Source organism: Rana temporaria, chromosome 3, assembly GCF_905171775.1.
Source record: "Rana temporaria chromosome 3, aRanTem1.1, whole genome shotgun sequence".
NCBI classification, from domain to species: Eukaryota; Metazoa; Chordata; class Amphibia; order Anura; family Ranidae; genus Rana; species Rana temporaria.
In genome coordinates this window covers 385317851-385345824 of record NC_053491.1, presented here as the reverse complement: position 1 = coordinate 385345824, position 27974 = coordinate 385317851, and the positions used below count along the sequence as shown (strand labels likewise).

At 45.0% G+C, this 27974-nt stretch overlaps 1 protein-coding gene across 3 annotated transcripts; it reads left to right on the top strand.

Annotated features, from left to right (window-relative positions):
- Positions 1-245: 245 nt before the first annotated feature.
- Positions 246-27038, top strand: WEE2 (WEE2 oocyte meiosis inhibiting kinase). 3 transcript variants are annotated; one of them, XM_040345710.1, is made up of 12 exons: positions 246-269; positions 10594-10934; positions 11332-11519; positions 15603-15660; positions 15745-15917; positions 17335-17456; positions 19919-20065; positions 20546-20641; positions 21024-21109; positions 24431-24601; positions 25566-25708; positions 26487-27038. In XM_040345710.1, the coding sequence occupies exons 2-12, from the start codon at positions 10596-10598 to the stop codon at positions 26635-26637; spliced, it is 1674 nt and encodes a 557-aa protein (XP_040201644.1). In that variant the 5' UTR covers positions 246-269; positions 10594-10595; the 3' UTR covers positions 26638-27038. The 3 variants fall into 3 exon arrangements, with proteins under 3 accessions (XP_040201644.1, XP_040201642.1, XP_040201641.1); XM_040345708.1 differs by lacking the exon at positions 246-269 and adding an exon at positions 302-447; XM_040345707.1 differs by lacking the exon at positions 246-269 and adding an exon at positions 302-447 and having other exon boundaries at positions 10591-10934.
- The last annotated feature ends 936 nt before the right edge of the window (positions 27039-27974 follow it).

Genomic DNA, 27974 nt, shown 5'->3' with positions numbered 1-27974 from the left:
TTTGCAGATTTGCACTACAGACCATTTACCATGGAACACGTTCTGTAGAGCAAATCAGCAAAATGCACTAAAAATGCCTGGGTGCGAATCCAGCCTTACAAACTACTTAAAAACATCCTGAAATATCAGGTTTGGCCAAACTGACCTTTTAAGGCAATCAAGCCTTGTATACTTGCACCTGTTCTCCAGGTCCTTCCAGGAGGCAATTTTGTTAATTACAACCACCCCTAGGCATTGCAGCCTGTCTGCAAGTGTTGGTAAACATCCAGGTGAGTATGGCAGGTAATGTCAGGTGCATGGGTCCCTATTGCAATAGGCTATAAATTGAGGGATCTGGAGGGGCTGGCCTCTCTGCTGGTTAGCAATGGATGTAGCTGCAAGCTAAAAGTAGTGTACACTGTGCTGCAGATAAGGGATAGAAGACTGTTTATACTGTTCAACTATCAGGTAACTGGATCCTATTAGAATATTAAATGGTCATTTGGTTTAGGGTACCTGTATATTCCTACAGAATTCGTAGGGGTGCTTGTTGGCTAAGCTTTAAGCAAAATCCTGAAGCTTGTTTTCAAAAGAATGTTTTTCACTTTGTATCTGCACGATTGTTAAAACTTTTTCTAAACTAGAATGTTTGACTTTTTTTTTTTTTTGGCTTAATTTTGGGATGTGGTGGCTACATGCACATAGCTGCTACTCCCAATTTAAATTTAAATTTATGAAATTTCAAAATTAGTCAAACATGGCTGAAAATAAAGGCTTTATTCTTTTGTGGAAAAGCTTCAACTGCATTTTTTTATTTTTTTTGGGGGGGGGGGGGTTTCTTTAACCTGATTTACTCAGCATGCAGGATCCCATTGTTTGCAATTGTGTCCATTCTCATGTTTAGTTGCTTATAGCTTAATGCCCTACACTACTAGTACATGAGAACACATTTTTTTTTTTTTTTTTTTTATGTAATCGGATGCCTTTTGGACATTCAATGGAAGCACCTGTAAGTGTGTGATGTGTTGCGCACTTAAACTGCTCAAAAATGCTATAGTAAATGCATTTACACATTTCAAAGAGTAAAAAAAAAATGCATGTTTGTCAGCAATGACAGGGTGAATGTACTAGTATGTAATTGCTTGTGTATGATTTTTAAATAAAATATATATATATATTCTATATTAGTGCTACCCCCTCAGGAGCCGCTGGTTGTTTTGGGATTGGCGTATTAACCGGTTGGTGTATTAACCGGTTAACGCCGGCCCACTGTATATATACGTCCTGTTTTTAACCCCTTGCTTACTGGGCACATAAACCCCCTTCGTTCCCAGGCGAAATCTCAGCGTCCGGCACTGCGTCGCTTTAACTGACAATTGCGCGGTCGTGCGACGTGGCTCCCAAACAAAATTGGCGTCCTTTTTTTCCCACAAATAGAGCTTTCTTTTGGTGGTATTTGATCACCTCTGCGGTTTTTATTTTTTGCGCTATAAACAAAAAAAGAGCAACAATTTAAAAAAAATATATATTTTTTTTACTTGTTGCTATAATAAATATCCTATTTTTTTTTAAAAAAAACTATTTTTTTTCTCAGTTAAGGCCGATACGTATTTTTCGACGTATTTTTGTAAAAAAAAAAAAAAAAATCGCAATAAGCGACTGGTTTGCGCAAAAGTTATAGCGCCTACAAAATGGGGAACAGAATTATGATTTTTTTTTATTATTTTTTTTTTTTACTAGTAATGGCGGCGATCTGCGATTTTTATGGGGACTGGGATATTGCGGCGGACGTATCGGACACTTTTGACACAAATTTGACGCCATTCACATTTATACAGCGATCAGTGCTATAAAAATGCACGAATTACTGTATAAATGTGACTGGCAGTGAAGGGGTTAACACTAGGGGGTGAGGAAGGGGTTAACTGTGTAGCCTGGGTGTGTTATAACTGTGTGGGGGGAGGGGGGTGACTGGGGGAGGGGACCGATGCTGTGTCTCTATGTACAAGAGACACAGATCGGTCTCCTCTCCTCTGACAGCACGTGGAGCTCTGTGTTTACACACAGAGCTCCACGTCCCTGCTGTCACCTGCCGTGTCACCGACGATCGCGTGTACCCGGCGGACATCGCGGCCGCCAGGTACACGCATCGGGTCTTCGGCGATGCGTCGGGACAGTTTTTACCCGCCGCGCGCCACCCAGTGGCGCGCGCGGGTAATGCACATAAAAGGCCGTTTTTAAACGGCCACTTGGCACTTGAGAGCCGCGCTGCGGACGTATTTCGTCTATAGCGCGGATCTCAAGTGGTTAAAGATGGATATCTCGGTAACGGCAGCAGCTGCTGCCACAACCGAGATATCCATCTCTTCAGTGGGCGGTCCTGTAAACGATAACGGCGGTCTCCGCGGCGGATTCACCGCAAGATCGCCGCTTACCGGAGCCGTCGTAGCGGCGGAGGCGATCAGGTGCTGCTGACTGTTGTGAGGATGCGAGTGAGGGCAAGATGGCCCCCACCCGTCGTCATAGCATTGCTGGGCGGAAGTGACGTCAAAACGTCAGTCCCGCCCAGCATCTTAAAGCGGTTGTAAACCGCATAAACTTTTTTTTTTTCCCCCCAAACCTGCAATGCAAAAGGCATAATAGGCTAGTATGCACCGCATACTAGCCTATTATGAAATACTTGCCTCGGAACGAGGTGTGTACCACTTACCTGGTCCACGCCGAGCAGGATGTCATCTTGCTCCGGCGTGTCTTCCGGGTATCGCCGCTCCAGCGCTGTGATTGGCTGGAGCGGCGATGACGTCACTCCCGCGCGTGCGCGCGGGAGATTTAAAATCGGCAGGGTCCGGCGATGCCGGTCCTTCAGCCGTGGAGTCCCCCCTGCGCATGCGCCGCCCGCATTGCGGGGGTAATATCTCCTAAACCGTGCAGGTTTAGGAGATATTCTCCTTACCTACAGGTAAGCCTTGTTGTAGGCTTACCTGTAGGTAAAAGTCCAAATAGTGGGTTTACAACCACTTTAAAGATACATATTTTTTTTTTTTTTAAATGGCAAAATTTCCTTTTTTTTTTTTTTTTTTTTTCATTTAAGTCTAAATATGAGATCTGAGGTCTTTTTGACCCCAGATCTCATATTTAAGAGGACCTGTCATACTTTTTTCTATTACAAGGGATGTTTACATTCCTTGTAATAGGAATAAAAGTGATAATTTTTTTTATTTTTTTATTTCAGTGTAAAAAATTATAAAATCAATAAAAAAATAAGAAAAAAAGAAATTATTTTTTAAAGCGCCCCGTCCCGACGAGCTCGCGCGCAGAAGCAAACGCATACGCGAGTAGCGCCCGCATATGAAAACGGTGTTCAAACCACACAAGTGAGGTATCACCGCGATCGTTAGAGCGAGAGCAATAATTCTAGCCCTAGACCTACTCTGTAGCTCAAAAAATGCAACCTATAGAATTTTTTAAATGTCGCCTATCGAGATTTTTAAGGGTAAAAGTTTGACGCCATGCCACGAGCGGGCGCAATTTTTAAGCGTGACATGTTGGGTATCATTTTACTCGGCGTAACATTTTCTTTTACAATATATAAAAAAATTGGGCCAAATTTATTGTCTTATATTTTAATTCAAAAAAGTTAATTTTTTCCAAAAAAAGTGCGCTTGTAAGACCGCTGCGCAAATACGGTGTGACAAAAAGTATTGCAATGACCGTCATTTTATTCTCTAGGGTGTTAGAAAAAATATATATATAATGTTGGGGGGTTTTAAGTAATTTTCTCTAGTCGTCTTCCAGGACAGCCTCTTGAGACCTTGGGCTCCTCCCTCCGGGACAGGAAACACGTACACCCTTTTCTTTAAAGGGCGGTCCTCTAGATCTCCTCCTCAGTTATTGTGTTTCCTGCCAGAAGGGAAGGAGCACGTTTTTTAAGGGACTTTTAAAAATGCTGGATTCCCTCTCTGCCTGGTACCCCTCTGCTCCTGCTAGGAAGAGAAAGGTCACCGTTTTTTTCACTGCTGTCTAAAGCTCAGAGAGAGTGGGAACCCTTGATGTCGGCATCCCCCCCCGCAGTACCCAGTACCTGTTGCGTTGATCTCCTTCTGAGGGCACAGCGCGGTACATCAGCTATGGCGGCGGCGAGAGACGCTGGCTGGCCATGCCGCTCTGCACTGCAGATCCTCTTCCGGAGCGGCGCTGAGGGGCGGGACGGATGCGTTCCACAAGGCGGAAGTGCGTCACCGGAACGGCGTCATCAAGGGGCGCTGTCGAAACCTAGTCCCATTCGACTTAAGCGCGGCAGTGGAAGGAAGGCACACGGAGCGGTGTGTTCCATACGCAGCCGGGCTGTTTAAGGACACAGGACCGATGGAGGAAGCGAGGCAGGCTACAGACTCCGGGTCCACCGGCTCCGGCGTCTCCCAGGTAAGGGGGGCTAGGCTGACTCTTCACTTACCTTGGGGGACATGGTCTGAATTATCTCAGGACCTTTTCTCCCTCCCTGGGCAGGGCCTGTGGTGGAGGGTTCCCCAGCACTTACCTTTTCTGACACACGGGTGGTTGTCAGGGGGCATTGTCTGTTATACTAAAACATGGTGTTTGTGTTTGATTTTAGGTCAAATCTCAGGACAAAACGCCAGCACAAGCCCCTAAAAGAAAGTGCGCTGTATGTGGGGAAAAATTGGGTTCCAGCTGGAAAAAGCCTCTATGTGTAGAGTGCATCTCCAGTCTGGTCAAGGATGACTCTGTGGCAGAATGCCAAAAAGTCTTATCATCTGTAAAAGATGAGCTAGCATCCACTTTCAAATCTTTCCGGGGAATGATGGATAGGATGCAGATGCCGTCCCCGGTATATAGGACCCCTAGTGCCCCGTCCTTGGCAACTCCGGTCGAAGGGGATGAGCATGAGGAAGAGGAAGCAGGAGGGTCCACTCGGTCCCAGGCTTCCTCTCAGGTAGATTCAGCTTCTGGCTCTGAGCTAGAAGAAGAAGACTCTTCCAGGGGGACTAGATATAGACTGTCTCTAGAAGATGTGGGAGACTTGCTTAAAGCAATATATGAAACCCTAGAGATCCGAGAGGAACAGGTCCAGCTATCTAAGCACGACCAACTTTATCAAGGTAGTGCTGTAAAGACCAGGTGTTTTCCTGTTCATAAGTCGTTGGTGGAAACGATCTTGTTGGAGTGGGAGCAACCAGAAAAAAGACCTTTTTTTGCAGGGAACCTAAAGCGTAGATATCCTTTTGAGGAAGATACTACGCTCCCATGGAACAAAGTTCCAAAGCTAGATGCACCTCTGGCCAGGGTATCAAAAAGAACTGACCTGGCCTTCGATGACCTTGGAACACTTAAAGATCCGATGGATAAAAGGGGTGACATCATTTTAAAAAGGGCTTGGGATGCTTCCACTATTGCACTTAAACCAGCGTTGGCGGCTACTTGCGTAGCCAGGAACTTGGAGTGTTGGCTTAATCAACTCCAAGCGCATATCACTGCTGGTACATCCAGGCAGCAGATCTTAAAATCCTTCCCGTTACTCTTGAAGGCGGCTGGCTTCCTAGCCGATGCTTCCTCAGAATCGGTGAAGCTTGCAGCCAGATCGGCAGCGTTGGTCAACGCAGCCAGAAGGTCGGTCTGGTTAAAGACATGGACGGGTGACGCCGCATCAAAATTAAAACTCTGCGGCTTACCTTTTTCTGGCGATCACTTATTTGGTCCGGGTCTCCAGGAGGCACTAGAAAGGACACAAGATAAAAAGAAAGCCTTCCCGGAAAGAAAAAAGAAAGAAAATAAACGCTTTTTTCGAGGGTTTAGGCAAAACCAGAAAGACCGGGATTCACATCCTAAAAAACATTGGGTGGGCCAAAAGGGACGTGGAAGAGGAGGAATCTTGTTTAACCCTCCTCAGGTTCCCCCCAAAACCCAGTGACACTCAGGTCCCTGTGGGAGGAAGATTGGGGGAGTTCCTCTCACAATGGACAGAATTAACAGTCAGTCCGTTTGTACACGACCTCATAGAAAACGGCTACAGGCTGGAATTCTCAGTTCCCCCTCCCCCAATATTTTTGGTCACTCAACCTCCCAGAGACCGGGAGAAGGCAGAGGCCCTGGGTCTCCTTTTAGGGGACCTGTTGGATCAGAGGGTTCTGTTGGAAGTTCCCCAGGAGGAGGAAGGTCAGGGGGTGTATTCACATGTCTTCGTGGTGAAAAAGCCCTCAGGAAAGTACAGACTGATTTTAAACCTTCGTCCCCTCAACAAGTGGGTCCGGTACAAACGGTTCAGAATGGAATCGATATTTTCAGTCACCAGTCTGATCTTCCCAAAGTGTTATATGGCCACCGTGGACTTACGGGACGCATATTTACACATTCCGATCCGTCAGGAATGCCAAAAATTCCTGCGTCTAGCGGTAAGACTGGGTTCTGCTACCAAACATCTGCAATTCAGGGCCCTCCCCTTTGGCCTGTCTTCCTCGCCAAGGATTTTTACCAAAGTCCTAGCAGAAGCCCTGGCACCACTGAGACTCCAAGGAGTAACAATAGTGCCTTACCTAGACGATCTGTTGTTCATAGCCCCGTCTGGTCATCAGTTAGAGAGCGACCTGAAGGTAGCCCTGTCTTTCCTGCGTTCCCTGGGTTGGCTGGTCAACGAAGAAAAATCGCAGATGATACCATCACAGGAGGTGATGTACCTGGGATACAGAATATCCTCAGTAGAAAAGAAGATTTTCCTTCCCAAGGAAAAAATTCTCAAACTGGATCAGGCGGTTGCTTTTCTCCAGACGAATCAGGAGATCAGCATAAGGCAAGTTATGCGAGTTCTGGGTCTGATGTCGGCCTGTTTTCCGGCGGTACCCTGGGCCAGATTTCATTCGCGTCCTCTCCAGGCACATATGCTCAAACTTTGGAGTGGCAGGAAGGAGGATTTGGACCTCACAATACCTATCCCAAAGAGCATTCAAAGAAACCTATGGTGGTGGAGAGCCAGAGAAAACCTGGACAAGGGTCTTCTCTGGGATCCGCCAGTGGCTCTGGTAATGACCACCGATGCCAGCAGGGGGGGTTGGGGCGCCCACCTGGGAGAAGTTTGGACCCAGGGTCAGTGGTCGTCCTCGGAGGTTCTTCGGTCATCAAACCAAAAAGAACTGTTAGCCGTTCTAAAAGCCATTCAGGGCTTCAAGTGCTATCTAGTGGGTCAGCATCTACAAATCAGGACGGACAACGCTGCCACAGTAGCTTATATAAACAAGCAAGGAGGCACAAGGAGCCCAGCCCTACAGGCAACAGCTACACAGATCTTGATCTGGGCAGAGAAAAATCTGGTACACCTTTCAGCTGTCCACCTAAAGGGCTCACTGAATACCCTGGCAGATTTCCTCAGCAGACAGGTAGTATGTCAGGACGAGTGGTCTCTAGACCAGGAGACTTTCTACCAGATAGTCTCACTCTGGGGACTACCAGAGGTGGACCTGTTCGCAGCAGAGGGGAACAGGAAGGTTACAACATTTTTTTCCATTCACCCACAAGACAAAGCGAAGGGGATAGATGCCTTTTCACATCCTTGGCATTTCAGCCTGGCATACGCATTCCCTCCAGTGAGGTTGATTCCCAGGGTAATCCAAAAATTTCTCAGGGAACCCGCGGATCTGATTCTGATCACGCCTTTCTGGCCCAAGAGGCCATGGTTCGCCAGCCTGTGGAGGCTGGCCCTGTATCCACCTTGGACACTTCCAGAGAAAGTAGATCTACTGTCTATAGGTCCAGTCCTTCATCCTCAGATAAAAAACCTGAAACTAACTGCCTGGTTTCTGAAGAGCAACTATTGAAAGCACGGGGTTTTTCAGATAAAGTGGTCACGACTCTCTTAGGGTGTCGCAAACCGGTAACTAGAGCAATATACTCTAAGGTGTGGAAAAAATTCAATTCCTGGAAGATACAACAAGGAATGAATCATTCTGGCATCCCAGTAGTGCTAGAATTTTTGCAGGCAGGTGCGGACTTAGGCTTATCAGTCAGCACTCTCAAAGTACAGGCGGCTGCCTTGAGTATTTTTTTGGATGTACCTCTTCAACAGGATCGCTTCGTCAAAAACTTTTTCAAAAGTCTGACAAGATCTAATCCAACTAGGATTAGAGCCTGTCCCTCTTGGGATCTGTCCTTGGTACTAAAGGCTCTTACTAACAAACCATTTGAACCGCTGGAAGAGTCTTCTCTGAAACATGTTACCCTTAAGACAGTCTTTCTAGTGGCCATAGCCTCAGCCAGGAGAGTCAGCGATCTTCAGGCCCTCTCTATTAGGGAACCCTTCCTATCTGTATTTGATGATAGGATAATTCTTAGGACAGATCCTAGCTTCCTACCCAAGGTAGCCTCTACCTTTCATAGGACTCAGGACATTGTCCTACCAACCTTGCTTTCCTCTTCAGAAAATGATGAAGGGGAATTTTTGTCCTTATTGGATGTTAAAAGAAGTCTTTTATTTTACTTAGAAGTCACAAAGGAATTTAGACTATGTGACTCACTTTTTGTTAACTTCTCAGGTGCCCGCAAGGGTCACAGAACATCAAAATCCTCTATTGCCAGATGGCTCAGGATGTTGATTGTAGAAGCATATACGTTAGGGGGTAGGGAACCACCTACAGTTAAAGCACATTCTACTCGGGCAGTGGCGGTTTCCTGGGCAGAAAGAGCAGGAGCGTCCCCGGAAGAGATCTGTAAGGCGGCAGCCTGGACATCTTACTCAACCTTTGCAAGACACTACCGGTTGGACCTGCTGTCAGACAAGGATCAGGCCTTCGGACGAAGGGTCCTCCAGACAGTAGTCCCACCCTAAAAACCAGTAAGTTCTTGCTTGTCATCTCAAGAGGCTGTCCTGGAAGACGACTAGAGAAAGACCGGAGTTAGGCTTACCGGTAACTCTGTTTCTAGGAGTCTTCCAGGACAGCCGGAGTTTTTCCCACCCGGTGTCTGTTAAGGAACTGTAATTGTGGTGAAGATATAAAATGATCTAACGATGTGTTAGTAGACTATGTCTTTCAGGATCTTCTGGTATTTCTCGGGCAAACTGAGGAGGAGATCTAGAGGACCGCCCTTTAAAGAAAAGGGTGTACGTGTTTCCTGTCCCGGAGGGAGGAGCCCAAGGTCTCAAGAGGCTGTCCTGGAAGACTCCTAGAAACAGAGTTACCGGTAAGCCTAACTCCGGTCTTTCTAGCAAAAAAAAATGTTTTTGTCTTGTAAACGCAGAATCTGAAAAACAGGCTTGGGGCTTTAGTGGTTAAGTTACCTCTTATCGTTGTCTAGGGTGATTGTAGTGAGTAGAGCAGTAAACGAATGTCCAATTAGCGAATGAGATTTTCCGAATGCTTTATTTCGCGGCCCAACATCAACATGAGGTAGAGAGAAAAGGTTGATGAAGCGAGGGAGAACTTTGCAGTATTAAAGGCTGGGTTCACACTACTACACTACTTTCATCCTACTTTGCTCTGTGTTCAATGTTTCCCTATGAGAGCGTCTTGTAGCGTCCTACACAAGTCGGTCCGACTTTGAAAATGCTCCCTGTACTACTTTTGGTCCTACATTGATCCTACTTCAGGCCCATTGAATATCATTGAAGTCGGACCAAAGTAGTATCCTGTTCATGAAAGTAGGATGGATGTAGGACCAATGTAGCAGAGCAAAGTAGGATGAAAGTAGTGTGAACCCAGCCTCAGGCCTGGATATGAAAAGAGCAATCCTGCTCTCAGTAGTAGTAGATACAGTTCGTCGCCACTCTAGCCAGAGTGGGTGAAGTGCCTCCGGACAGACTCCTGCCACGAGCCTGGCAGCCAAAGTGTCACTTTATGGTTGCTGGGAGGAACAGGCCTAGTACTTAAATGAGCTAAAGGGATTGAGCGAATCCTTCTAGTAAATTAGGTTAGAGTCACCGGGTGACAGTTGAAGGGTGACAGTTGAAGTGTACCTGTCAATGTCCCGGTCACCAGATCCCCCGATGGTTCGTTCAAGCCCCTCGGATAACCTGCCTCTGGGTTTTCATTGAGCCGACCACCCCCACCGCACAGCACATAGTTGGGGATCTCTTCAATAAAGCTGGGGACCCAGAAACTCACTGGGCCCCCTTCCAGCAACATGGAGCTCCACGTAGTATGCGACCCCGGCCTGGTAGGCCATATCGCCGGGGATATCCAATCCATTGGATGCGCACACCCTAAAGGTGGGTGCCGCATCTGGAACCCGCGAAGAACCAAAGAATGGCGTTTGCCACAGATATACTCTCCCCCAGCATGCCCCGCGAGGGAAAACTCCTAATTGGCTGCTGGGGAAAAGCGGCTCCGCCAGAACCCCTCTTCCACCAACTGTCGCCCAGGGGTGAGATCGACACCCCTGGAGCGCAGACTGACCTACAGGACAGTTCAGGAATGACAGCAGCCCAAATTTAACAAATCATGAATGGGAGCAAAATAACTCTCCCATTCCCCACTAACTTTAGCGTAGTGCCCATACTGAAAGTAAGTGTGTGTGTGTGTGTGTGTGTCCCAAATGGCTCCTTTAGAAACTAAGAATAGAAAGTGTAGGTTTCTGCTGCAGATTATTTTTTATTTATTTTTTTCTCCCCAGCAGCGATGATATCTACCATGGCGTATGATTGTGGAATTATTCAGAAACTGGACTTTTCAAGCAGTGATGAAGAGGGTGATGGCAAAGACTATGTTCAGGCGTCTCCTGGCATAGAGAACCCTAGTGATGCCATGGCATGGAGGACAGGGGACAATATGTTCCCAGTTACTCCCCAACGTAATGAGAGAGGAGTGTCTCCTTCAGGTGCCTATTTGGATGGAAGCCCTGGCAGTGATGGCTCTCCCCTAGCCAAGATTGACTCTGATGGAGATTGTCCTGGCACCCCCCTACATTACCACACATGGAACAAGCTGAAGCTTTGTGACACTCCCTTTACCCCAAAGGTAAAACTAACCTCTTCTGAGTGATTGAGTATTAAGATTTTTTAGTAAAACTGTATTTCTTTAAATGTTTCACAAAAGCTTTTGTCATTGATCAGCTGTGATATGTAGAGAAGATTGGCTACACATGGAGAAAACTGTGGCCAGACAACCGACTGCTATGCATTCTGTGCCATCCAAAATTGCCTCTAAGCTTGCACAGTTATGCCCCTTGAAGATGTAACATGCCTATCCCTTGTCTATTTGTAAATGGTGATGGTCCATGGGAATTGCACAAGCAGCTTCTATTTATTTTTTTTGCCTAAACATGGGACATGAATAACAGATGTTTCGTTTCCACCATTGCAGGGACTGGAGTTGGCAGTGGACAATGATTTTCTGTGTCTTTTTTTGTGTGCAGAGTTTGCTATACAATAACCTACCCTCACCCAGCTCCAAGGTGCCCTGTCCCCGGCAGAGGATGATGAGGTTCATGGCTGGAACAAGTGCAGAGCTGGATGACCCTGCTCTTGTCAATGTTAATCCGTTCACCCCTGAAACCTATCGTCAAATGCAGCTCAATGGCAAGAGGAAAGCAGAATCCAGCAGGTGAAATCAACTGTTTGACATAGTCCATCTTTTACTAAGACCAAGATCTAAAATCAAACTTGTTTTGGAGTAGATCAGGGTAACCCCTTGCCACCTTTTTGGGGTTTTAAATCTTAAAACAAGTTTTGCCCTAGTTTACTTTTTAAAGCAGAACTTTGCCCATAACATGATAAATGTTCTTTATTTCTTGGCAATTTTTCAGAGAATATGAATAACACGCTTTCCTTTCACTCATAGTTTGTGTGTGGCTGAAGCCATTTATCATAAATCAACTGTTTACACTTTTTTTTTTTTTTTTATCGCAACAAACTACCCAAATGACCCTGTTTAAAAGTTTACGTACCCTGGTGATTTTGTCCTGTTAACATGCACACAAGTTGACACAAAGGGGTTTGTATGGCTATTAAAGATAACTGTCCTCACCTGTGAGCTGTTTGCTTGTACTTGGTGTGTGTATAAAAGATCAAAGCGTTTCTGGACTCCTGACAGACCCTTGCATCTTTCATCCAATGATGCACTGACGTTTATGGATTCTGAGTCATGGGGAAAGCAAAATAATTGTCAAAGGATCTGCAGAAAAAGGTAGTTGAACTGTATAAAACAGGAAAGGGATATAAAAAGATATCCAAGGAATTGAGAATACCAATCAGCAGTGTTCAGTCTCTAATCAAGAAGTGGAAAATTGGGTGTTCTGTTGAAACTAAAATTTCAGCCACAGCTGCCAGGAAAATTGTTCAGGATGCAAAGAAAAACCCAAAAGTAAGTTCAGGTGAAATGTAGGACTCTCTGAAAACCTATATGGTGTTGTTGTTTCAAGATGCACAATAAGGAGGCACTTGAAGAAAGATGTGCAGCATGGTCGCGTAACCGGAAGAAAGCCATTACTATGCAAATTCCACAAAGTATCCCGCTTGCCAAACAGCACAGAGACAAGCCTCAAACCTTCTGTCAGTCATTTGGATCGATGAGATCAAAATGTCGTTTTTTTGCCACAACCATAAACGCTACATTTGGAGAGTCAACAAGGTCTATGATGAAAGGTACACCATTCGTACTGTGAAACACGGAGGTGGATCGCTTTTTTATTTTTTGTATGTGTGAGCACAGGAAATTTGGTCAAAATTGTTGGCAAGATGAATGCAGTGTTATCAAATACTGGAGGAACCTGTGCATTCAAATGCACATGGGACGTACTTGGACATTCAAACATGACAATGATCCAAAACACAAGGCCAAGTCAACCTGTCATTGGCTACAACTGAATAAACTGAAGGTTCTGGATTGGCCATCTCAGTCTCCTGACCTCAATAACATTTAAGCCATTCTGGGGAGATCTCAAACGTGAAGTTCATGCAAGACAGCCCAAGAATTGATGGGAACTGGAGGCTTTTTTTTTTATCTGAGAAGATAAAGAGCCTCATCCACAAATGCCACAAAAGTCTTCGAGCTGTCATTGATGTTAAAGGGGGCAATACAAGGTATTAAGAACTGGGGTATGTAAACTTTTGAGCAGGGTCATTTTGTGTAGTTGCCATTATGATATAAAGATTAAACAGTTGATCATAAATGGGTTCAGCCAAACGCTAACCATGATTGAAAAGTTTATATCATTCATAGTGTCCAAGAAATCATAAATTCTGCCAGGGTATGTAAACTTGTGTGCACAACTGTATCTAAAGGGTATGCATAGTCACTTTGGATGAAATGGGGAAGCGAATAAGTTGCAGGCACTTCTTCTCCTCTCCCCCCCCCCCCCCCACCCCATGTTTATATCTCCTTTCACTTTCTTCCCTGGCGTTGCAACAAGAGGAGGCATTCCTATGTTGGTGGAACAAGTTTTCCCCCGGGATTCCCTCACTTAAATTTTTTTCTCTCTTCCTGTTTTGGCTATGGGACAAAGTGAAGGGGAAATCTCCCCCCCCCCTCCCCCTAATGGGACAAAGTGAAGGGGAAATCTCCCCCCCCCCTCCCCCTAATGGGACAAAGTGAAGGGGAAATCTCCCCCCCCCCTCCCCCTAATGGGACAAAGTGAAGAGGAAATCTCCCCCTAATGGGACAAAGTGAAGGGGAAATCTCCCCCCCCCCCTAATGGGACAAAGTGAAGGGGAAATCTCCCCCCCCCTAATGGGACAAAGTGAAGGGGAAATCTCCCCCCCCCCTAATGGGACAAAGTGAAGGGGAAATCTCCCCCCCCCCCCCCCCCTAATGAGACAAAGTGAAGGGGAAATCTCCCCCCCCCCCTAATGGGACAAAGTGAAGGGGAAATCTCCCCCCCCCCTAATGGGACAAAGTGAAGGGGAAATCTCCCCCCCCCCCCATGGGACAAAGTGAAGGGCGGGGGGGGGGGACTTGGTGGAATTCAGGTTCAGCAGTCTGTGCCCCGGGCCCACTTTTTTTTTTTTAAAGCCTATTAGAGCTTAAACCTCTGGCTCTAATCGTGTACTTTAGTAACCCCTCCCCCCCCACCATTGGAATCCATGCTTCTGGCACCCTGCATGTAGATCAGGGGGGCAAGCGCCCGTGTGCCCCTAATGAACAGGGCGCCACTGCAGCAGTGGGTTTCAGGTGTGAGACGAGCACTTTCTGTCAAAATGCCTTCTGGCCGAGTGGCACTGAATTCATTGACCGAATACAAAGCTGCCTATGAATGGCCAAGTTTCCTCCAATTGACTGAATTGGAAATTGACGTTCGTCCATCTCTCTGACTCGGTGTATAGTTGAATAGTACTCTGGTTTCTTTTAGCTTTATCTTGGATGGGAAATTTAATAGGTATAGCCTACCCATAAGGGTGTCCATATTTCTGCCTCTGGCTGCATGGTTTCAAAATGCAGCCCCGGTCTTGGACCTGATATAGTTGAAATCTGCCTGTTCTATTTGGCTATCTAGGCTATACAGCTTCCTACAATGGCATATTCTATCTAAATTACATGACCCTTTAAAAATGCCTGTGATTGTTGTGTAGCACTACCCACGTAGGAGCTGCTGGTTTAGATTTGGGCCTTGCATGTTACTTCAATATTTGTCTAGGGGAAGAAAGTCTGAAAGAACTCCAATGTCCACACAAGATGTAAAACCTCTAACTGTCAGGTTTTCTTTTTGCTCAAAACTTGTGAAGGTAGGATGAAGGGGAAGCTTCAGGTACTCGGTACAGATCACTGGGGAAAAACCTCTACACCCCGAAGTCATTCACCACTCCCTCTTGAGTGGGTATTGCTCGCCCGAATAGACCCCTCTCACCTGGCCTAGCAGCCGGAATGATACACGAACCAATTCGATAACCGGCTCTGCCACAGAATTGGAGCAAATTGAACAGTCCGGAATCCTCTGCAACAGGATATATTACCCCAACTTCCAGCCGTACAGTTAAAAGAGCCTTTAAGCCGACCCAGTGAACTGTAGGACAACTTGATTTGTGGATCCCTCCTTAATAAGGTCACCAGGCCTATCCCGAGACATAAGCCTTCCGCTTGGTCTCCTCCAGGGCAGGTTCTCCCCTGGTTTCCTTTTATTAAGTATAGCTTCCTTCGCTTAGATGGACAGTTTGGGATCCCTCTTGATTCGTAGGCCCCAGTCAGCATAACTGGGCCTCCCAATAGGGATGCAGCCTCGGGCCAACGTGGTCCCAGGGCTGGAAATCGCGCAACACATACCTCCTGCTAGAAGGGCCATGAGGCGAAGGACCCCAAAATATGGCCTCTGCCCCTTAAGTATCCCTTCCCGGCATACCCAGCGGGGCACCACTCGCACTGGGCTGTTCCAGAGGAAAGACGCTCAATAATCTCTGGCTTGTCCGTGTTCCAACACTGGCCTGTGGTGGCATTGCCACCCACAGGCAACAGTGGGAAAATGCTATCAGGCACAGCCATTGCCAGAAAAGAGGCTAATTTACAAAAAAATAAGTCTGAGCCATATTATCGGCTCAAGACACCCACTAAATTTAACATGGCACCCAGTCATTTGGGAGCAGGGCGCTACAGTTGCATTAGATGTGAAGCTCAACCAGAACAGATGTGAATGTTTTTAGAAATTTGTGGCATGTCTTATCTGTTTTAATGCCATCTAAGTGTTTTTTTTTTTTCTAGCAATGATCCACCACCAAAACACAGGGAGAGGGAGCATTCAGCACCTGTGTTCTCTCAGGTGGGTACTTGTCACCAGCAGTTGATGATCGTGATGTATTTTCTGTCAACACTTATCACAACTAGTTAACGTATGTCATTTTAGAGGCTTATTTTACGTGAAACAAACATGGTGTCCAGGTACAAAAAAGAATTCTTGGAGATTGAGAGGATTGGATCGGGTGAGTTTGGAGCAGTCTTCAAGTGTGTGAAGCGGTTGGATGGCTGTGTCTACGCCATAAAGCGCTCCAAGAAGCCATTAGCTGGCTCCACTAATGAGTGAGTATTGTTAACCTTTTGAAGTAGCCGTGTGTATGTTCAGCCTTTTCCAACAGCTTAAACAGACTATGTCCAATGTGATGCTATTACAGGTGGTTTCCAAGCAGGATTGTTTGGGGGAAAATTGGGCTGTAAACAGGACTGCCTCCCCAGTGGGATAAGAGTTTTGTGACATGTCACGATTTGGCCAAGAGGCTGTGGACAACTACCCAAATGGCTTTTCCATTGAACGATGCTGTTAATGCTACAATATATACAGACATTTTAGACAATTGTGTAATTTCACCATTTGGGGGAAGCCTTTTTTCTGTTCTAGCACAACTGCCTCATCAATGAAGCTCATGCTTGAACTTTTTGCAGGAAGAATTTTGATCCCAACCTAAGCAAGGAACATTTTCCCCCTGCTGCCTACAGCAAACAGTTGTGGCTGTAAAAGCAAATGTGCCTCATCAATTCAAGGTGTTAAGACTGTTTGCACCCCATCTAGCTGCCAATTGGGTTTGTGGATCCTTGCTGGCAAAGAAATTGGGTAAAATCTGCACCACGCTGTCTAAACTAACTGGGAGGATTAGCTCCATTCGAACCTTCATATCCAAAATTGTTGAGCTTGTGGCAGAGGTCTGTTCCTCCCAGTGATCTGCAAGTGTCGCTCCGGCTGCCAGGCCTGTGATAACCGCCTGTCCGGGGACACTTTACCCACTGTAGTTGGAGTGGCGACGAGCTGAGCTAAATTATTGCCGAGAGCAGGCTTGCTCTCCATGTCCAAGGCCTGATACTAAAGTTCTCTCTATGCTCATCAACCTTTCTCTATTGTGTGCCATGTTGATGTTGGTCATGTTGGGCCTTGGAATAAAGCATTGAAAACTTATTTGATGTCTGGACACTCGCTCTGTACCTACACTCACAGGTGTCACCCCCTAGACCAAGAAAGAAAGAAAAAAAGGGTAACTTAATAAGCCGATCCCAAATCAAACCAGCGGCTCTTTCGGGGGTAGCGCTACACATACAATGTCCTTTTTGAAGATTTATTCTCACCTTTTTGTTCTAGTGGCACTTTGAGGCGCAGAGACATTGGTCAAAAAGATGAGGATAATCTTAGGGACGCGGATGACAAAAATTGTCAAGAACTTACCTTCACCTATGTAGTGCAAGGGCCAGCCTGATGGTAAACCATTCAAAAGTGTTTGACCTATTATATCTTTTTTGGTAAATCTTAAAGGAAAGTTTTGTGTAGCCAGCTTTACCTTCCTTGAAAATGCAGGGTTTGTGCAGAAGCCAGGACAGCCCTAAATTTCCAAAATGATCAATGGGTATTTTTTGCATTTAACAGATGTAGAACAAAACCCTTTCAATAGTATTAACAGTTGTTAATTATTGTGGTGTAAGTACACTTATCTAAATGTTTCTGGCCCTACAGGCAGCTGGCAATGCGGGAGGTCTATGCCCATGCGGTGTTGGGTCACCACCCACATGTTGTTCGCTATTACTCTGCCTGGGCTGAGGATGACCACATGATCATCCAAAATGAGTACTGCAACGGTAAGTAACTTGATTGAAGTTTTCCATGTGGTGTATCTTTGCTGCATGTATGATGTAGGAAGGTGATAATGCATCAAAGGCTTCATGACTGAAGCTGAGAAGTTGCACTTCGGCTTCTGGATAAGTCTTAGACCCTAAACCAGGGATATGCAATTAGCGGACCTCCAGCTGTTGCAAAACTACAAGTTCATCATGCCTCTGCCTCTGGGTGTCATGTTTGTGGCTGTCAGAGTCTTGCTATGCCTCATGGGACTTGTAGTTCTGCAACAGCTGGAGGTCCGCTAATTGCATATCCCTGCCCTAAACTATTGTTTTCTGAAGATTTTTGTCTTCAGATTTACCAAATGATGTAGTGCAAGGGCCTTGCGTGCAAATTGAAACTCTTAAGGTTTGACCTCCATATTATATGGTTTTGGTAAATCTGAAGACAAAAATCTGCAGAAAATCTAATAGTGTGTATGGGGCTTTAATGTGAAAGGAATCAAACCTGCTGAGCAGAGTAGGATGCGTTTCAAGCGCTAGTTTCTTGACCGGTTGTGATCTTCTTGCCACAGCTTGGCGTTGATGCCAAGAAGAGTTGCATTATTTCTGGCTTACCTGTCAAGCGATTGGGGGGCTTATATTTCTTGGCGGCTTAACAGCGTGACAGGTGGAAGTTCTATTTGCAAGAAACCAGTCTCTGCCCAGTTTAAGACATCACCAGGTAGACCGGAAACGACATGTATTTTTTTTATTTTTTTTCCCCCAAGGCTCTTCTACTGTACTGAAATGTTGCCCTGGCTGGAGGACATCCAGCATCACCTAGACCAGTGACAGCAAACCTTGGCACCCCAGATGTTTTGAAACTACATTTCCCACGATGCTCTACTACACTGCAGAGTGCATGAGCATCATGGGAAATGTAGTTCCAAAACATCTGGGGTGCCGAGGTTCGCCATCACTGACCCTAGACCTTTCTTGCCTTTCCAATTTCAATGGACTTTGGTTCCTTTATCATGGTCATGGAGGTTTAGCATTAGTCCAGACTGACCTAAGCTTACCATAGATGGATCAAACTGGCTGGTTCAGGAGGGACTAGCCAAATTATGTGTGGGAGTTTGTGTCCCCCCCCCCCCCCATGTCATGTTTAACATTTGCTGCTTCTCCCAAGAAGCAGCTTACTGTTTGCTTCAGGGCTGCAGGCTCTTATTACTGAAGCAGCATTGGGATGTTTCAGAAACATATGTACAGCTGTTTTGTTTACCAATCGGAGTTCACATAAGGGCAACAAAGTGAATATGGGGTCTGGAGGACCTCAGATAAAAGGAATGACTAAAGGCACTAACCTTCTCCCTGGAGAGGATGCCTAAGTGGTGGTTTTATTGCAATATACAAATCTTTAAACGGTAACTTTAGAGACCATAGGTCAAATAGTTTTGTCCCAATGCTAAAGATATGCAGGCATTCAATGTAGTTGGATGAAAAGTGATTCAATCTTAAGCTGCACAAAGGGTGCTTTACAGTTTAAAAGGATGTGTAACTCTCTTGAATCCGTAAAACTGCCTGCTGGAGGGGAAGGGACCTGAGGCAGGCTGATGGAATCCCTGCAGCAGGAAGATCCAGCTGTCCCAGAGCCCACACTGGTTTCCCCAGCCACCTTCTAGCCAGGCCCGTCGGAACAGGACAAGCAAAGCAAGCAACCGCTTGGGTGCCCGAGCTGGCCAGGGGCCCCAGTAGGATGGGCCCTTGCCGCGCCACTGCTCAGCCGCTTCCTATAAGTGCTGCAGCCTGCTGAAGCGTGGCCGAGCTCCTCCTTCAGTCCGGCCGGGTACCGTAACCGCGCGGTACAGGAGATTCAATGTCCTGTTTCTGGCCGGACTGACAGGAAGTGCACACACTCAGTGCTCACTTCCTTTTAGTCCGACCGGGAACAAACAATCTCCTGGCGTGCGGTATGTGGTGGTAGAGAGGGGGGGTAAAAAGAACATGGGGGAGGGATGCTTATAGTATTATAGTAGTACTACCCGACATTTGGCGGCAGCAGCAGCAACAACCCCCCCGCTTATCAGAAGAAGTACTACCCGGTTTATATACACTTATCACATTGATAAAAAAAATGCTTGCACATTGCCCCTCCCCCCCCCCCCCCGCTTATTAACTTGCAATGACAGAAGTACATCTCGGTGTTCCGCGGCAGCTGTTCCCCCCCCCCCCCCCTAAAAACTCAGCAACACCCTGTCCCCCGCTTCTTGCTTGGGGCCCCCAAATTCCTTCAAAAGGCCCTGCTTCTAGCCATTGGCTGGAGCTCAAATATTCAAGCTACCTATAGGGCTCTCCCCATTCCTTGTTCTGGAAACATCCAGAAAGGAGGGGCAATTAAATCTGAAGCTTGTGAACTATGAAATTACTGTTTTTTTATATTGGTAAATGTTTAGTTCTTTGCAATGCCATGCTAGCATTTTTCATAAAGTGTTTGCTGTCAGGTGGAAGTCTTCAGGACCACATCGTGGAGAACACCAAGTCTGGCCAGCTGGTGATGGAGCAGGAGCTGAAGGAGATTCTTCTACAAGTGTCCATGGGGTTGAAATACATCCACAGCTCCGGTCTGGTGCACATGGACATCAAGCCAAGTTGGTACCAAGTAGATGCTGTAAATTATATAGAAGATATGTCCATCTTGGATGGAGAGAGCTGCCAATGTTCAGCTACACTTGTGTGCTGAAGGTTTCATGCTTATTGGGAAGTTGCCTGGCTGACAATATGGCTTGCCCAAAAGTTTGGCTTGTCCACTGCCCAAGCACTTGTAGAATACTTTATTTATTTTTCCCTAAGCCACAGTATGACAAGCTTTCTCCCCACCATTTCAGAAGTCATGAGTCCCCTGAAGCAACTCTTCTCTAGTAGTTTTGTCACTATGCTTTCATGGAGAACATCTCTAACTAGTCAAGGGAAATTAAAAATTGAGTGGAGACTTGCTGAAGCTGGGCATTATGTAAAAGTAACACAGAACAAGATTGTACACTTCTGACCTCCTTCCAAAAGAATAGCTAGTCACAATTTTAGGTTATGTCTTCAGACATGTACCTACCCTTATCTCTGTGTTCTTTCAGGCAATATCTTCATCTGTCGGAAGATGACAGAGGCAGGACAAGAAGACAGCGATGGAGAAGATGAGCATTCCTCTGCCAGTATCCTGTATAAAATAGGTGAGACTTTTTTTTTTTTTTTTTTCACAAGAAAAAATAGGTGAGACTTAATAGCATCCACAAGGCTCTTATAATTTATATTTATGTAAAGTGGTCAGTCATGGGAGTTCTCACAAAACAGCCATTTTAAACACAGTAATCTCTGACCTACCAGCAGTCAAGTCTGGCAGATGCCTGCAAACTGGTCAGTTTGTGGTGACCCTTCAGCATAAAGCATTAAAAAAAAAACTTTTTATAGTGTTTTTATTTTTTTATTTTTTTATACAAATTATAAAAGTCCATTTCCCATCTACAAAGTGAGCATTCTAGTCCAGGCCATTCAGATGTCTGGCCTACAGAAAAGCTTGTAAAAACTGAAATGTTTTTTTTTTTTTTTCCCCAGGTGACCTTGGTCATGTGACATCCACCAACAATCCACAAGTTGAAGAAGGGGACAGCAGATTCCTGGCAAATGAAATTCTACAAGAGGTAAATTTGAATGACAAAAAGATGAAGGCCGACGATAAATATGTGCGTTGCAGCAAAGCAACACCTCAACCTGGCACTCAAAGCACACTGCCGCACATAGCTAAGAGAAGTGTGACTGTTTTGTTGCATTTGCACACCATACAAAATCAATGGGATGGCTTGATGCAATGAACACTGAAAATGTCAATGTGCATACAATAACTCAACAGGGGAAAGCAAAATAGCCGGTAGTGCACATGGCTGCCCATGTGGTGGTTGGCTGCATTGGCACATAACACTCATCTTGAATGGACCTCCCACCTGTCGGGCAAGAATCCTTGTACACAGCAAAAGCACTTTTTGCAGGCCTGGATGACCTGTCTTTTCAACACCCACATCGGCTTCACTCAGGCAGGTAGCAATCCTGTGGTAGTATATAAAAATGCATCTTCAAGATGAGAGCCCAATCCTGAATATTAAAGCTTTTAATGTAAAATTAATATGCAGCTTTTATTAAAATTCTACTGGATTGTTTAGGCCATTGTCTTAGGTTGGCAATGGTTTAACCATGCTCTGTCACCTAGTTTAATACACCCCAGGTGGACAAGCAGCTGTGCCAACACACATTAGCAAGCATGGTCCAATGTTGTCAATATCGGAAAACCCGCCCTAAGAAAAGCGAAGTATTGGCAGCATTGAGATGCAGAAAAAAATAACCATGTTATGGGAAAAAAACGCATGGTAATTGTTTGCCATGTTTAGAAAGCTTAATGTCATCAATTTACAGGTTATACCTAAAGTTAACAGCTAATGCATGGATCACTTGCATAATAGGAACACGGGTATATATTGACAGTCAAACGGGCTCATGAAATTGATAAATTTCTGTGGAAGGGCAAGTACTGGTGGAATGCTAATGATATTAAAGTGATGGATGTGGTCATGAATGAATTTGGCCTCTCCAGTTGCATATGTGTTGAGACTAGAACACAAGGGGGAAGATTATTTTTTAAACTGGTGCACACAGAAATTGGTGCAACTGTGCATAGTAACCAATCGATATGTTCTATTAAGCTTTAGCTTGTTCAATTAAGCATTGTCAAGAAAACCTAGAAGCTGGTTGCACACATGTCTTTAACAGTTTTAAGTAAATCAACCACACTGTTACAAGTCTGCAGAACCTGGCTACAATGGACTATAGCATATGTTCATTAAAGTGTTTGTAACCGTAAAAAAAATCCTGTTCCTTTTTTGAAGCAGGATCTACAGCATGGTGCGCTTGTGCAGCGTTATTTGTCCTTCTCTGCTGTAAAATACCTAGTTGATCCTGCCTTTTCCGGTGTTCCCCCCCCCCCCCCTTAGTTTGCTGGCCATGGTAATCATGGCTGTTGATCCATGATACCCATTGTCAGTTTACATGCCTTTGCCTCTCCCCACCTGTCAGCTCAAAAGTCTGTCGGCCATTACCTCCCTGCTGCTATAGCTGTAAAATCAGGAATCCCAAATCCTGGAAGCTGCTCAGCGCTCCTAACCCCAATGGCAAACCCCATTGATGTCTATGGGAGCCGAACAGGAAAAATACATTTCCCATTTTGAAGGCTTATATGCAAGTAATTGGCCATAAGAGGCATGGGGGTCCGGGTACTGCCCTAGCAAAATTGTTTAGACTATCGTTTTGTTTTTTTCAGGAGGAGTGATTTTAATTGTGCTACAAGTGAAACAATATAAGAAACAATCCTTTAAATATAGTGCCCGGGGGGTTCCTTTTTAATGTGCCTGTGAAGTGGCGCATCGGTAGCATGCATAAAACATGTTGCAGCAAAAATGACATTTCTAAGAGTCAAGTCCAATTTTAAAATGACTTGCGATATGGATTTGGAGGGAAGCACCAAGCCAAAAAAAGCCATACCAGACTCTTATTCAGGCATGCAGCCTGGCAGGTCAGGAAGGGTGGAAACCATACCAGGCCACATGTCCTTAACATGGGAGGGGGGGTGGGTGCTCTGGGGCAGGGGGGCCACCCCAAAGCACCTTGTCCATGTTGTGACAAGGGCCTCATCCCCACCATGGTTGTGGGGTAGGCAGGTAACTTTAGCAAGGGGGCCCCCAGATCCTGCCCACCTCCCCATGTGTGCATGGGTATCGGATACATGGTACCTCTACCCATTCACCAAAAAGTGTACAAAAAGTAATACCTTTTTGACAAATCCTTAAAAATTTTTTTAAAAAAAGTGTCCGTTGTCAAATTCTGCAAACACAAAAAAAAAATGTAACCTCTCCCCCCTACTGGGATGGCCTTCAGCCGAATGCCTTCTCTGCGCTTTGACCTTTCTTATATAGGTAAGGGATAGGGCCACCTGGCTACATAACCCAGTGGCACCACCCCTTTCTGACTTCATGGACTGGTGCATGCTGGGCCTGTGATGTCACAAGGGTGCAGGGCCACCCAATGACCTTTCCAGGTGGCCCCATCCTCGCCTATATAAGAACTGTCAAAGTGCAGTGGAGGCTGTCAAACGCTTTTTTTCTTTGTGAATGGGTAGGGCTATGTACCCGATACGCATTCAAATAGGGGAGGGGGGCAATATCTGGGGGGGTGCCTTGTTAAAAGGGGCTTCCAAATTCCAATAAGCCGGCCTGTAGCCACTGGCCACAATTGTGGGGATGAGGCCCTTGTTCCCATCAGCATGGGTGCTTTGGGGTGGGGGGGCATGTGGCCTGGTATGGTTCAAGGGTGGTGCTCACTTGTCCAAGCCCCCCTTTCCTTTTGTGACCTGCCAGGCTGCATACCTGGATAAGGGTCTGGTATGGATTTTGGGGGGGGGGGGGACCCAATGTTATGCGTAGGGTTTTCATTTTGGCATGGGGTTCCCCTCCAAATCCATACCAATCCCATTTTTTTTTTTTTTAAGCTGTCAGCAGGGAAATCCATTGACAGCTGATGACTCATCGGTTAAGGACATCAAGGCCGGCTTCCTGGCCCTTGCTCCTAACAACCAGCTTACTATGAGCTCTGATTGGGCAAAGCTTTGCATTGCAGGGTGTTCGGCGAATGGCCGAATAGGCAAATGTTGAGGTGTGTGTGTGTGTGTGTGCAAATTTTTTTTTATATATATATATTGAATTTTTTTTATGTGTGTGTATGTATGTGTGTGTATGTGTATATATGTATATATATATATGTATATGTGTGTATATAATGAGTTTTTTTATTTTATTTTTTTTCAGCTGTGCATTTAACAGTTTGCCTGTTCAGCTTTAACATTAAATTGAGGAATGTTGTGCATAGTCTGGATTTGGCTCCATTTCTTATGATTCAGTGCTGATCTCCTTTCCTTGCAGGATTACAGCCAGCTCCCCAAGGCTGACCTTTTTGCTCTTGGACTCACCATTACCGTAGCTGCTGGCGCAGGCACTCTTCCATGCAATGACGACAATTGGCATTACATCAGAAAAGGCAACTTGCCAGATATTCCCCAGTCCCTCTCACCTGCCTTCCATGACCTGCTTAAGGTACAGAGCTTGAATAATGCTCACTTACTAGGCAGCATCTGTGACTGCTTATTCATCAGCCTAAATTATTGCTGGTCACCAAGCTGCAGGGAATGTCTTGTGGTGCTGGTGAGGTGTACCTGTCATCTTCAAATGGTCTGTAAAAAGAATGCCCTATTAGCCACAATATAGTGCTACTGCAGGTCATATTGTCAACAGATGAACTAGTGACTTCACCATAATAGTCACAATCATTATGATGCTAAATTTCATCTTTGCAAGCTGCTTTGAAGGCATTTGTACTAAAATGTGAATTTGACAATGCCATCACATGGCCGTGCTGGAAAACAGTGTTGCCATGATCACATGACTTGGTTAACAATCAATGACACCTATTGCTGTTTATAACGCGTACCCAGAAATATTTATTTAAAGATTTAAAAAAGTTAAACCCTTAGCCACTTACAGCCTGCAGAACCCTTAATTGCTTTACATTTTGCACGCCCCCAATTTGACTCTGCAATTCACAAATGTCTCAATTTTTGATGAATTTCAATGAATGGAATGCTTTTCATCCCTAGACACTAGAAAGTCGGTCTGTAAAGTTTGACAGCTTGGGTATATTTTCAATTTATTGCCTATACCTTCCTGTTTCAGTCAAGTGAACCCAACTTTAGAACTGTCTACTTTATAGGGAACCTTTCAAATTCAGAATATGGGAGGTGATGTTGACTTGTTTTGATGTTGCATAGTCCTGGCCTCCCTGCCCAATGAGTTACTGATCTGAAATGAGGATTGGCCAGTGAAGCTACCTAATAACCTTAAATGTAAGCGACTTGTTAGGTGGTAACGGCAAAGGATGACAGCCTAAAGATTACGGTACTTTCAGATTAAGTCTGATGGTATATTCATGTTGTGATTTTTCTTTTTAATTACTATGGCAAGTTTGAAAGTTCTAGTTTGAATATCTAATTCTACCTTGCAGCAACTGATTCATCAAAATCCAGGGTTGAGACCATCTGCTGCTGCCTTGGTGAAGCACTCGGTCCTGAGACGATCTGTTGGGAAGGCAGCACAGCTCCAGAAACAATTGAATGTAGAGAAATTTAAGACAGCCATGCTGGAGAGGTTGGTGGTGGATCTATTTTAAAGTAAATTTTGGTTTGAAAAACTTGCAACCTGGTATCAAAATGCATTTTCAGTAAAAACAAACTTGCTGGGATTCATGGCCACCAATGTATGGGAAACTTTTTTTATTTTTTTATTAATTGGAAATTGGACTTGCTGTATGTCGATCCTAAATCATGCCTATCTTTGTACGCTGTTTTCTAGGCAATTTTTTTGTTTTTGCGTAAACCATTACAAATTTTCTTGCGCTGCCAATAACCACTTCTGATGCATGCTCCTTCCAGGCTGTTGAACTACCTATTGAATAAACAGCCCAACAGACAATTGAGTTCATGTTACCTAAAATGTTACTATGTAGTCAATGCTTTCACAGCTGCTGCTAAAGTGCTCACGGGATGGAACCCATCCTGGTTCCTGCAGCGCTTCAAAGAACAATGGGGGTAGCACCTTTAAGTCTCACATCTAGATGTCCTGAAGTGATGGCTAGTGTGGCAACCTCGGCCTGGACTCAAACCAGGCCATACCCAACGCATTTCACTCTGCCCCCTGGAGCTTAGACACTCCAGGACATCTAGACGTGACCTCTAGGGGCTATCCCATTGTTCTTTGAGACATGGAGCTCACACAGCAGGCTGACCACACTGCGTCAGCGTCTCCAGGTAAAGAAAACTTCAACAGATTTATAAAAACTGCTTAGATTGTAGACCGTGAGACATGATGCCAAACAATGTAAAATGGGTTTACTTTTTTTTGTATGTAACCTGTTTTCTTTCTTCAGGGAACTGAAAGCTGCAAAACTTGCCCAGAATTCTGGGAAGGATGAATGCACGGATCTACCCTCTCAATCCGATATCTTCTGCCGGGGTAGAAAACGCTTGGTGGGGGGTAAAAACACTCGTTCCCTAAGTTTTACCTGTGGTGGTTACTAGTAGCAATTCACAGTGACCTGTATCTTCCAGCTGCCAAAGAGCAAGTCCTCAATGCCTACATCTTGGAGCTTACAGTTTTTCGGTGACTGGAGGACCACTGCTGCAAAACTTTTGCATCCAAGAGCTAATGTGATCTCAGTCCAAATATTTAAAGATGGCTTCTGATGGCCCAAACTTGCATACAGATTGAACGTCCTAACAGCCTTGTGCTATCTGCCCTTTTCCTGTCATGGTATTTCTGATCAGCTTATGTTTGTTGCTTTTGTCCTGTATACATTGTATAAAAGTTGGCTTCTGGGCTACACAAATCACTTTAAGGATCTGACTTTATTTTTTTACATAATTTTATTTCAATGTACTTTTTTTTTAAGTTATATTTTAAATAAAATTTTAAGTCTGAAGTCTTAATGGTCTTTCTATAGAAGATATTAATAAGTTCTTAAACTATCTGCCCTTGAGCAGTTTTTTACTGAAAGCCAATCTCCATTTTATTTAAAGGTTAACTCCACACTTGTAAAAAAGCAAAAAATAAATAAAAATGCCACATACAATTGTGACACAAGTCATATTGTAATTGAATGTTTAAAAATTACCTTTCCTTTTCGATCTGCAGTTCTGTAATTTTCTGTGAAATGCAATATGGCTACCTGGAGGTGATGTGTACAGAACGCGCCCCCCCCAGATATGCAATTTCCTGCTTGTGTATGGGCTGACTGATTTTACAAATCCGATGTCGGGCATCCCTTGCGACAAAAATTTTATTTTTGATAATGGCAATATGTCTAAAGGAATGCAGGCCCTGCAATTTTCCTTGTTGGAGCTGTGCAGGTGCAGCAGCTGGTTGATGATAAACAACTCCCATTATACTCACTCATGGACGGACAAATGCAGGCACACAAGGCTTTCTTCAGTATAACAAAAGTAGGAATCTGCAACAGTTTGTCAAAATCTTTAATGTACATAAATCACCCAGAGGAGAATTTTTATTTATTTATTTTCTCAAAAGTGGAGTTACTCCTTAACTTTAATGGCTGGTCCACACAAACCATTTACTTCCCTAACAGTTGTAGCAGCTGTGTGCGTTGTATTTGGAGACTGTCACATAAATTATACAGCACTGCGTTCTGACAGCAGGACACAAACAGTATCCTGCTCTTGGGTGGGGGGGGGGGGGGGGAGAGAGAATCTACTTGGGCTGCCGTTTAGAGGAATTCTATGAGTGAATACAAAGTTTCCTATGATTGGCTGAGGTGGTCTAAAGACATTCAACTACATTCTGTACCAGGAGCTAGTTGAAAGTTCTCACTTCACTGCAGGGACATGCAGTGAGATCAGTG

Coding starts and splice junctions, on each gene's coding strand:
- WEE2 (XM_040345710.1), top strand. CDS start 10,596: ATGATATCTACCATGGCGTATGATTGTGGAATTATTCAGAAACTGGAC. Junction 15,661..15,744: donor CAGCACCTGTGTTCTCTCAG/GTGGGTACTTGT, acceptor ATGTCATTTTAG/AGGCTTATTTTACGTGAAAC. Junction 21,110..24,430: donor CAAATGAAATTCTACAAGAG/GTAAATTTGAAT, acceptor CTTTCCTTGCAG/GATTACAGCCAGCTCCCCAA.